Genomic DNA, 12,775 nt, shown 5'->3' with positions numbered 1-12,775 from the left:
AAGAATTTTTAACATGTCAGTCGGAGCCATTCGAACTCTTCTTTTTTAAGAGAAAAAAAATCAAAAATATTCATTTATCCTCGTATGATAGCATTTCCAACCCATGTATTATCCTACTAGTCTTCCTCTGAATCCTTTGTAACAGTTCAATGTAAACTCTTTTGTAAACTAACGAAACAGATTCTGAGTTTTTAGACGTCTATCAAAGAAAAATAACCGAATCTTTTTTATAATTTTGTATTTCATAACACTTCATCAAAAATATAACTTTGTTTTTAAACGAATCATTTGAAGAACAAATTAATTCACAGTGCGAGAGGATGATTGGTACTTAAAGAAAAACATACAGTTTAAAATATAAATGACATTTCTACAACGTTTTTATATATATTTCCTTTCTACATAAAAATATGCATTGTCTGTATTTATTTTTCAATGTAAAATCGAAAATTTTGAAAGACCCCTATGAATAATTGTAACTTATAACGCTAGTAAAAATGGCGAGTGATGGTGAAGTGAATAATACGGAAGGTAATTTACGTGTTTTTTTTAATATACAAAGAATTTAAAGAGATCTTGTGTTTATAGAACAGTGTTTTACATTTAAGATGTTTTAAAAGGCTGATTATTATCCTTTTAATTACTGTGTAGGTTAAGTGTTATAGTTAATTTGTACAATTTTATCATATAAATATTATTTAATTTAGAAATAATAATATATTGCCCAATTAAGGAGAAAAGAGAAAAATTACATATAATAATATCGCAATATATTTTTTAATAAAATAAAATTTCCAATATAGTAATAACAGTGGTAGCTATAATAATAATATTGTTTCACTGCCCACATATTAAATGATAAACTTACATAGTGGTACCGTTTAACCCATCGATAGTACACAGTACTTAAATCTTAACTTAAACTAGTCAAAAGTAATATAATAAATTTATTAAGACTTTGCTTGACAATTTTGTTGACTGCTAGGAGAAAAATAAAGTTTTAAAATTTACATACTATTTTATCCACCTACCTATGTTTAAGACTTCTAAGGGCTTTGATAAAATTACCCTTTGCATGGGAAGTATGTTTGGTTGATGCCAGTGGTAAAATTGAAAAGGTGAAAATTAGATCGTCGATAAACTTCTAATAATAGAAGGAACAAGTATAAATTGAGTATGGGACCCTAAATGCAGGCTTCTTATTAATTATCAGGCGAAAAATTAAGAGTAAAGTTTGATATTCTCTATTTAAATGTAGTTCTTACTTAAAAATGGGAAAAACTTTGGTCATCATACTTTATTTATTTTGAATGTGTCAGTCATTATTTACCATCAAAAGATTAAGAGCTACATGAATCAGATTAATTCAAGTATTTTATGTAAAATATTTAAGGCAGAAAATATTGCTAACTGCCTTTTGGAAAAACTGCATACAAACTATCAGCTATCACAAAAGAAACTTCAACAGCAAACATTGAGTACTCAATTTCGATTTTAACACTTTCTTATGACATTCCTCAAAAATTTTGCTATTAATTTTAACATTATCAGTCACTGTTTATTGTATAAATATTTATGATTTAATGATTTCTTAACTAAATTATAACCTTGCTGTAGTTTTGTAAGCCATCTATCCCATCTGCCAACATCTTAAACTTGTATTTTTCCTGATTTTCTCCTTTATGTCCTAAGTAAATCAGATAGTTTTTATCTTCTCTGTCACCTTTATTTGCTTTTAAATAATTCCTAAGTCTTTTCAACTTCATATTTCAACTCCAAATTGGTGTTTGATATAATTTGAATTTTTTTTTAATCAATACTTAACATGCCATTAGGACTGTTTTTACATACCTACAATTGAAAAAGTATAAATTTAAATCCAACCTTTAATTTTCAGGAAGTAAATTATTTTCTTTTTCAACTTTTTGGCTTTCTCTTCTGCTGAGCATAACCTGTCTTTTCCAGATTTTACACTTGTAGTGTCTCATTTTGTTATCTACAAAATATAGTACAAAGAAATTGGAGGATTTTGTTTTCTTGATTCCCTGAATAATCCTGTAAACTTCAGTAATGTAATTTTTGTTTTCAGTGTATAGTCCTTTTTTCACTATTAATAACAGAAGTACTTTTAGGTCTTTGAGAAAGTTAACTTGAGCCATCACATTCTATCCAAGTATGTAAAGTATTTAATTCATCAGTATTGATTTAACGATTATATGTCAAAATCAAGCTGTTTGCATCCCACCATTGTATGAGGCCATCTTATTTATTTACTTCACTCTTCAAATAACATTGATAAGCTGCAACTCTATTCCTTATCATTTATCAAAGCTTCACTTTATTAGTTTCTTTAACAGTCTTAAACACTTCAATGAAATCCCCTCTGACTTGTCTTTTTTCAGTGGTAAACAATTTTAGATATCTTACACTGGTCTCGTATGACAACTTTTACATCTAAGATATTATTCTAATAGTTTCCTTTGAGCCCTTGGCTATAAATTATTTTGTATGTGAACAATATTCCAAGTAAGTTGTGTATAAAGATAATTACTTCATTTTTTTGACTTGTAATCAACATGTCTATAAATACATTCTAAAATTATATTCACTTTATCAGAGGAACAGTGCATTGCTTTGATGGCTTGTGTGACATATCAGTACTATCCCAAAATTCTCTTTTTCAATACCTTTTGAGTAAGTTTCCATCTATATTGAACATGTGATCCAGTTTAAAAGAATCCAAATTTACCTTGCACTTGTTGCAATAAATCCCCTCAGTGGACTCAGCATTTAACCCAATGTGGCTTTGCTGTAAGAAAAACACACGTTGCAATAAAAGGTAATTTGCTAAATATTTCTTCATCTTATCATTTCATCCAAGTCACACTATAATTCAACATCACAAAAGCTAGAAGTCCCCAAGTTAAATGTTATCAGCAAACTTTATAAATGTATTAATTATTAATGTAAAAAAGGAAAAAAAAGCATCCATACTGACCCTTGAGGCACTCTATAAATAGCAAGGACCAAGTTTGACCATTGACCATAACACATTTTCCTTCTCCAATTCAGCCAACTGATAATTCATTAAAGCAGTTTTTCCCTGAATCCCTACCAGTATGATTTTATTAGCTAATATTTTGTATGGCATCTTATAAAAATGTTTTTAAAAATCTGAATAATCAAACTTACACTTTCATCCAGATAACAAGTAAAATTTTCAGAAAAAGACAAGATTCCTTAGGCAATACTTTTCTATAAAGATTCTGTAGGTTATATTAGCTTTCACTTACATTCATACTTCACAAGATGACTTTATAAAGCTTCTTTTATCTGGCTTTACCATTTTTTTCCTCTTAAAGTTATAATATTAACTGTCCTGTTATTTCCAGGGACATTCTTATCACCCACTTTTCAAAAAATTAGGAAAAATATAACCAATTTTTCATATACTCTGGCACTCATCCACTGCTAATTGACATTCCAAAAATGAGAAAGTGAAAAAAAGACTTGCTTATCTTACCTCTGACTTTCTTGAAAACCTTGAAGAGTATTTAAAATGGTTTTGATAATCGACATAATGTCACTAGGAAAAAGCTTGCCTTAGTAATATTTTGACTTTGAACAGGCTACTGTTATTGTAAATGATGATAAAGTCGTGGATTTAGTACATTTGCATTTGACAAGGTGCCACATAAAGGATTGTTAAAAATATGTATTTATAGGTATGGGGTTTAATTTGGTTGGAGAATTGATAATGGCAGAACAGAAGAGAGATGTTATAAATGGTGTTTAACACTCCTACGAAAAGACGTTTGTAGTCCTGATTTCTCCAAGCCTGTTCCCCTGGCTGTGGTTTCGCTAGATAGTAGATAGGGACAGTGGGAATCTCGTTAATCCATTCATTAATGGATTTAAATGGCAATTTCATTTAAATACAAAATTATTAGCCTAATATTAATAACCTTTCAAAGTTGCTCTGGGGCCTATTAGGCCCCACTTTTCGTAGGAGTGTTAATTAAATTGAATTAATATAACAGATGGGGTATCTCAAGGCTCATTGTTAAAACCTTAGCTTCTTTTGATTAATGTCAAAGAGGTTTATGAAGAAATTGTCAGTAAATTATTTCCATTCATTAATGTTGTTAAGACCTTGGGTGTTACTTGCTTTGAGGCTGCTGCTGCCGCTTTACAAAAGGAGTTTGGTCAGTCGGACACAGAAATGGTACTTTCAATCTTACTTTAAAGATAGTCCATTATGTGTTAGTATTTGTCACCCACAGTTGACTGGTTTAATTATTTTAATTTTTGTTATGACAATTGGAAACTCTTTGACATCCTACACACAATTTTATTTTTGGATTTTTGCTCAAGAAGGAGCACAAAAAAAGCAGTTAGCATTTAAGGAAGTCACTTGCAAGATTATAGAAGAAAGACAGAAGGAGAATGTAATTTAACATTGCCTTTTTTTACAATTTTTGTCTCATTAATAGGTACTCTCAACTAAATACAATTAATACAGGGTAAAGGTAAGAGTTATTTTAATTTAAGTACAAGTGTAATTTTAGTTAGAATAACAATGTAAGAACAAAAGGATCTTTGTTTTATGGTTAATCATTCCTTTATCCATTCAATCAATGTAATGTTATTGATTTGTTAGAAATGGTTCAAAGGAGGGCTACAAGGCTGATACATAGGATGGAAAGGATTTCATAAGAGAACAAAGGAGATCTAATTGAGATGTTTAAGATTATTAAGGGAATTGATAGTGTATAAGGAAAGACTATAAGAGATAATGGCTAAATTGAGTGTTTTTCTTTATTTTGTTTTTAAACTCTTTGTGTATAAGTAGGGTTGAATTGCTTATGGTGTGAGCTTTTACAGAGTGCCATGCAACGTGGTGTTATATATTTGATGTTAAGAGTTATTAATTATTCATATTAGCATACATTGCTCATTTAGCAACATTTTGTTGCAAGGAAAGTAAATATCAATTAAAATATAAAGGGATGTTGTAAAAGCCATAGGTATGCATTTTTATGGTTTTATAGGTTACACAAACAGAATATGCAAACTGAATGATGGAAACAAATAGTTTTCTTTACATGAACACCATCTTGCACTGAGACTTGAGTCCAAGTTAGACTGATGTCACCATTTGAGAAACATCTTGACAACAAATACTTTTCTAACATAGCTGATTTTTTATATACAACAGTCATGTGCATTTTACTAAAAGCTTGCCACATTTAGTGTAATTAAAAATAATACATTTATACTGTTATATATTATTTTGTATGTAACTATAATGTATTTTTTGGCTCAGGTTGCTCATCCAATGGTGATCTTTTAGAGGCTTCTGTCTGTTCAAGTGCCAAAGCTGAAATTATGAAAGAAATGATAGACTTCAAAGTAGTGTACAATAAACAAAAGTTTGATGTCAGCTTTCCATATGATGAAACAGTTGGAGCATTGAAACAACATATACACACCTTGACAGGTAGGTTTCTTAGCCTAATGAAGTAGAATAATTGAGAATACTATACAGTACATGCTTTACTGGATTCTGGACAAAGGATTTTGTCCAACTATTATGCATCTACTTGAGGATCTGAAGAGAATGCATTTGTGTGTGAATGCTTTTGTGCACAGACATGCTAATTGCTTATGTAATTGTATTCAGTAGTGAAACATGTAACACCAGTGGATTGTTGATGTAGACTTAATAATAAGTATCTTTCATTTATCTGATGGCTTTTGACATGAAACATTTATGTCTTCCTTGAAGTGTAGCCATGTACATTAAAATTAGATTAACACCCCGAAAGAAATTGAGCATTCTAAAATAAAAATAGGTTATCTTTATTACTTTAATGAATGGTCTGAATAAACTAATTTATAACTTTTCTGATTATCCTTTTAAAATCACTTTAAGAAAAGTGTTAGCTTGGGGCTTAAAGTTTTTAGTACCTCACCTTATTTTTGCAGAATTGTTTACATCCATTGAACTGTTTCTTAGAAAATTTCAAGTTCTTTCAATTTTGTTGAAATAAAACAATCATGTCTGGTACTTCCATGGATTGTGTTCTGGAGAACAATGAAAATCTATACCCCCATAATGTTTTTAAAGGTGAAATAAAGCATTTCTAAAATCTGGTAAATGTGGTGGTGATATCATACTGAATAAAGGTTATTGTAAGTAAAAAACAGTTTTAAATATACTGAATGATATTTAAAAAGAAGGGGTTGTCAGTGAGTAGGTTTACAACAGAGTCTGACTCATGAAACCTCAGTTTGGCATTTTAAATGGATTATCAAAGGTCTACAAAATGTATATTCCAATAAGACATATTACCCAATACTGCTGGCACACTTAATTATGAATTATCAGGTTTTTAGTTCTGTTTCTCAAACAATTTGTCAAAAACAATTATATAGTTTTAAATTTGCTTAATTTGTTAAACAACTTAAATTCAGAAATGCTTTTTACTATGTACACCATTAATATCTTATGCACAATTGTCATGGAATTTGCTGTTTGTGTGTTTCAAGTCTTGGACAAACTCCCATCCCTACATCTTTCTATGCTTACTGTGTCAACCTATGACATAATAGTCATAATGGTATATCCTTCTACCAATAGGAAGGTGACCCAACTTCCATGAATAGTAATCCCTGTTAACACTAACACATGATCAAAGACTCATTTCTTCCTTAGCACTGCTTGTGTTCAGACTTGGTTTTTATTTTGCTTTTTGAGTTTCACCTCAATTGGCCACCTTTCTTTCTTTAAGGTCACATTACTTTTATTCTTGTTGAACTTGTATCTTTTCCACCTGATTACAATTTGTTTTCTCTAACCTCTACATTTCTTATTTATGCTATTTTTAATATCTTATGCCAAGTTAAAAATATATATTTATCTCAGTCTAGACATTTCTCTTCAGCATGTTATTCAACTGATTCAGCATAGGCAGTTGTTGGATTTCACTTTTGGGTGAGGTACTTTGAACATTGTGAATAGGTAGCTTCTACAACATTATTGGGCTGTGATAAACCATGGTGTACTAACTAGTTAACTGATAATGTTTTTGCTTTTGTTATCCTGTTCAGGTCACAAGGCTATTTTTTTATGTTGATTCTTGAAAGAGAAGGAGAGATTTTATCCATTTATTTTGTTGCTTTTGGCCAAGTTTCTCTTCAAAGTCATTCAAGTACTAAAAGATCCAGAAAAAGCTAGTATACTGCTCCAAATTCTGTACAGATTTATTAAACAGACTTCTATGAAGACTGTAGGGTTATTTTTAAGTTGATTTTTGAAAGTCAATATTTTCACTCTCTTAAATTTTCTAAGTTCTTTGCTATAAACAAGCTTTTCAAAGCCATTCAAGCATTGCAAAAATCTATAAACCATTTAAACACTGTTATACTAGTCGTAAAAACTCTGTTTTATACTAGTCAGAAACACTTCATTTTATTAATAGTGAACAATTTGTTTATCTCTAATGGTGTCTCCAGCCTTGTTTTATTTTAGTTTGACAAATAGTGATGAATGCAGTATCACATGTCATAGAATAATACTAAAATTAATTCAAGTACCTTCATTTTTTTGCCTTGAATAATTTCTATAAGTTCTTCACTTTGTGCCTTTTGGAAAACAATTTGTTCAGCTTATAGCACATTTAATTGTAAATTGTCATGTTGAGAATTCATCATCATTTCTTGAGTTTGTTGTTGTACTTTGTCTCTGCATGGTTTTCTGCCACTATTTCAGTGAGTTTTCTAACTGTGGACAATTACTATAGTAGATTTCTCTGCTCTTGTTAATGGTGATTTATTCTACTTATTTTCATATTTTGCTGAAATCGTTTGTATTTTGGTATTATTTAAGTATTATTGAAATTTTCATTTCACAAGCCTATGGCAAAATTGGCTGATTATCTTGTACCAAAACTTGTATACATATACCATAAAAACTTTAAAAAATTTTAATTAAAAAAAAGAGGAACAGAGATCATCAAAAAAGTACAGTAACAAGTTGAATCAAAATGCAAATATAATATTTCAAAGCTTGCAACTTGTGACAATAAATAGTAAACAAACTAGACTGGAAATGGTCTCTATATTATTTTCTCAGGCTACAAATCCCTATTTTGGCTTCTCATCTGCAGCATTTGTCAACTTCAGTGGATTATCCATATACTCACTTTTAAATTAACTATTTTAATTACCTTGTGTAATCACATCACAAGCTATAATATGTTAATATGAGCACATTCAAATTTTTGTCAATAGGATATATAATATGCAAGTTTTATTCTGATATATTTTGTTCGTACAAAGTACTCTTTGCTAACTGTTGGTTTAGTCAAAAACGAAAAGTGTGAAAGTTAACAATGTTTCTGATTCACATTCTGCCATTATTCTTGTTCTAATTAATTGGATTGTTTTACTAAAGTTTTATGTTATTCCATTTTTACTAAAATTTTCATGCACTTTTTGGTTTCTCAAGTATTGTGTAAGATGGGTAGTAACAAGTTAATGAAATACTGAAACCTGTAATAATAACTACACTTCGTCTGTTATCATTATCATGATTTGCTGTTCACTGATGAACAAAGTTGATTAGGTTTTTAAAAATGTAGATTTATTTCAGTTAAGTTAATTTTTATGTAACTGAGTGTTTGTAGATGTTTTGTGGAATAGCAAAATATGGATTTGAACAATTTTAATATGGGGGGGAAGAGATTTTATATCTTTAATTTTCAAGCTTTTTTAACTGGCTATAGAAAACCTGTTTATCTACATATTTATTTTTCATAACTTCACACACAATCTTTTCTATTTTTATAAGTGAGGAAGATTTCATGTTTGGTATATTCTAGCTCATGAATTTAACTTGGAGTAGTGAGTTAGGGCTTATTGACTTGCTATGTTAGAGGCTTAAGGATATCAAGCTGCAGAGTATGCTTCTCTTTAAACTTAAATTGAATTTATCTTACAGAGAGAAAAGATACAAATGACAAATTAACACAAAATCAAATCATAATACAACACAAGAAAGGACAGTTATATTGTGTGAATATGTACTGAACTGATGTGTTATGTGTGAGAAATCTATTAGTTTCTCCTACTGTTTCTGTTGAAGGTGGGTATGGCAGTTGTATTTATTTGTAAAAACTTTGAAATGAAAGAGTCAAAAGATTATGTAAGCATTTTATTATATAGGTATACCTCTTGATGTTACTGAAGATACAGTAAGCAAAAGTAGAGAATTTTCATAGTTCATTGGTCACATAACAATACACCTGTTAAGTCATTTTTAAAGGTTTTTTTTGAAAAAAGGTCTAAAAATAAAATTCAGAATCATAACATATATGATAATATTAATTTCATTCATATTCACTGTTTAGTTAAATTTTAAATGTAAAAAAATGGTTTGCTCAGAAATTGTTAAGTGTTTTAAAGAGTCTAACTAAAGTTGAGTCCCTTCAAAGCTGGAATATGAAACTGTTCAAAGATACTTTAGATAAACACCAAACTTCATAACTTTGAAAATTGTAAAAGATTTAGGAGCCATGAAAGTTTAAATACAATACCATCAAGAATCTATATTCTTCTTCAGGTTGCTTAAATCTGAAGCTTCTAGTGTGAGCCTGGCCTTGTATATGACAATAGTAATATAAGCAAATCCCAGTTTGCACCCTATTCCACATGTGTATGGTCATTGGTATGTGTGTGTATAAATAACATGTGCAAAGGACAAGACCACCCTTAGCTATTATATGGTTTTACAAGAAAAAGGACTATTTTCAACTACGTGTTATCTTTCTTATAATATAACATAGCTTACAGCCAATTACAAACACACTTGCTGTACACTCAAAAAAATGAAAACTGAATAGCTCACTGCATTAAACAGAAAATGTAAAATACAGTACTTTAAAAACATTTTTACACATTAAGTAAAGGAGCAGGAAAAATGCATAGTATGGTCCTGTACTGCAATTATAACTTTCCAATTTTTCCAAGGATGATTTTATTACTTAGTGGTGGCTGCTACTATCATAAGTGGTTTTCCACAATCAAATTTCTGTTGTATTTTTATTGTTTCAAAAGACATTCTTATTTGCCCATTATTAATAGATAAAATGTACATAAGTATTTAAAGTGCAGTTGCTTCCAAATGAAATGGAACTGGGTGATTAATACATTTAATTAATACAATCAGTTGTCTTTGATTTTTGATTATATCAGTTACTGTCATGTAAAATAATTTAATCAAATTAATGTTACATGTTATTATTGTTTTAGGTTATTCCAACTGACCAAGTAATTGAAATATTGCTATTATGATTTCTAATTATTGTTGATTAATTCAAGTTTGTTGTTTTATGATTTGAGGTCTTAGATCTGATTCTTGTCATTAAGCATGCCTGCCCTTTTAGCTGTGAGGTACTTATAATTATTTCTCTGTTTTTGACTTATTGCACAGTTACTAATTCTAAGAACTTAAGGATTAACGTAATAAATGATATGTCAACCACACTACATCTGTCGTATTCAGTGCCAATGAGGCCTTTTGCCAAATAATGGAAGTTATTAGACTGGCTGAGATACAACAGACATTGTAGAGGATTGGTGTTATTTAAAACTATCTGCCATTGTCCCTAATCTTGAACTGCTGATCAGAAAAAAGGCAAGCAGCCAGAAGCATCACTGCCAACTCTTGGGCTATTTTAGTGTTAAATAAACTGTAAATGTTTTGCATTGTATAATATTTGCAATTTATAATTGCATAACTATATTCTTCCATCTAAAATAAAAGCAATTAATTTGACATTCTGTTAGATTATAGCTTACAATTTTTATAACTGTATTCTTAATATTTAACTAAGTTATAAATTTACTTTTTTGTATTTTGTGTATGTTATGTTTGTAACACCACACTAATTACTTTCGTGAACTTGTGTCCCAGTGAAAGTTGAGATAGACAGTGGTACGTCTTGAACTCAAAAACTTTGTACATGGGGTAGATTATAAATATTTCAATTGATTTTCAAAAACAATAACAAAATCAGTGAAGCAATATAGCATTAAAGTTTGCAGGTACAAAACATTTTATTAAAATAACAAAGCAAAAATATGGCATTCAAATGTTCTGCAATTTACTAAAATAATATAAAAATGTACTGCATTACTAACTATATACAAGCAGGCTGTTATTGCAGTATAGCCTTCATAAGGTTTAGGAGGGGGAAACGTTTATGGTAACTTGATCTTTTATGTAGAAGAGACCCCAATTCTTAAAGTTTTTGCTTTTTCTTGAAAAACGTGTAGAGAATTTAATTATTCAGCAGTTGGCAATATTTTCACCATCATTATTTATGTGAGCAGGTTTTGTAACAAACACATAGAAATAATGTAACTTTGATAAAAACTAATTTGAAATTACACCAGGCATAAGGATGAATCATGATGATTATAATAAATGTATGTAGAAGTACTTTAAAAATATAATTGTGTTTTAAGTATGTCATTGTGATGAAAAAATTTCTTATAATATCCTTGGTGGATAGTTTACTGTTTGTGGCTTTCTTGTATATTTATATGATTTCACATTTTTTGTTTTTCCACAAAAGAATTCAAAATAGCATATTTCTTCTTAGTAACTGATTTCAGTTTACTGATGAGACTACATAAGTATCCTTTTTTGATGAACTCTTTTAAAAAGCATCAATCTCTAACAACACTGTCGAATAGAATACCTTAAATTTAAACATGTAGTGATCTACAGACAACTGTTAAATGTAGTATCAATTATCTCATTAGGTCAGGCAGTTACTTTTCATTTGACACCATTGCTAAGTAATGCACTTGTTCATTCAGAGAAATAGATTAATTTTAAGTGTTAATAGTCCACTCATACCCATTCAGATGTTACGATTAATGAATATTCTCTTGTTTGTTCCAAAATTCTTGCAAATAGCCAAATACTTTGTACCTTTTAAGCATTTTTAAAATGTAAATGGCATTGTGGTGAAGTATCTGAAAATAATGTTGTTTATGGAAAGTTTGGAAAATTGGCTTTATTTTTTTATAGATGGTATTGTTAAAATTTGTTGTTTAAGGAAAGTTTGTTTGAAAAAATCATTGGCATTTTATCTTTCATAAAATGTTAACATTAAAATAACGTAATTGTATATACTATTCAAAAATTAGTTTTCTTTTATTACAATTGGAGAAATAATAGAGTTCATCAATGCCTTTGTAATGCAGTGAAATAAATAAAACATGTTACAGTCTTTATGCAGTTTGTATTCAAAATGCTGAGTTATTGTACGTAATGATATTTCTGTAAAGAACTATTGGGTGTTATTCGGAAGTGTATTTCACATGGTGTATATTGATTGTTATTGTATTTTAAATGAAAGGCTATTCAGCCTATAGTCTATAGGTCTTATGGAAATTAAATATGAAGATAATAAGAAAGAAAACAGATGAAACTATAATAAAACAGAATTTAATGTAATCATAATCTGATGGGAAGCATGAAAAACATTTTCTGAATGATATAGTGTACTATAGTGTAGTGTCATAATGTTCGAAAAAAAGAAATTGAAAAAAAATTCTTCTTACAGATTTATATTTTACCTTACCCTAACTTACATTACCTCACCACAATATTAATTTTTTTGTTTTAATAGTGAATAACAAATGACTATCTAATAAAAATAGAGATGTGTACAATCATCATTTTGCCAATGACTTTTTT

General features: G+C 29.2%; 1 protein-coding gene across 10 annotated transcripts in view; it reads left to right on the top strand.

The window, feature by feature from the left end:
• Positions 1–254: 254 nt before the first annotated feature.
• LOC143255293 (ubiquitin domain-containing protein UBFD1-like) overlaps positions 255–12,775 on the top strand; it is a 91,012-nt gene continuing 78,491 nt past the window's right edge. For all 10 annotated transcript variants that reach the window (XR_013030527.1, XR_013030526.1, XR_013030525.1 and 7 more), the window contains exons 1-2: positions 255–531; positions 5,327–5,500. Coding sequence is in view for 4 of the 10 variants with exons in the window: in XM_076510735.1 (XP_076366850.1) it covers positions 498–531; positions 5,327–5,500 (208 nt within the window). In the remaining 6 variants the exon portion in view is untranslated. The remainder of the gene's footprint in view (positions 532–5,326; positions 5,501–12,775) is intronic.

This window comes from Tachypleus tridentatus, chromosome 7 (assembly GCF_004210375.1).
Source record: "Tachypleus tridentatus isolate NWPU-2018 chromosome 7, ASM421037v1, whole genome shotgun sequence".
In the NCBI taxonomy this organism is placed as follows: domain Eukaryota; kingdom Metazoa; phylum Arthropoda; class Merostomata; order Xiphosura; family Limulidae; genus Tachypleus; species Tachypleus tridentatus.
This window is presented reverse-complemented; position numbering and strand designations above follow the sequence as displayed.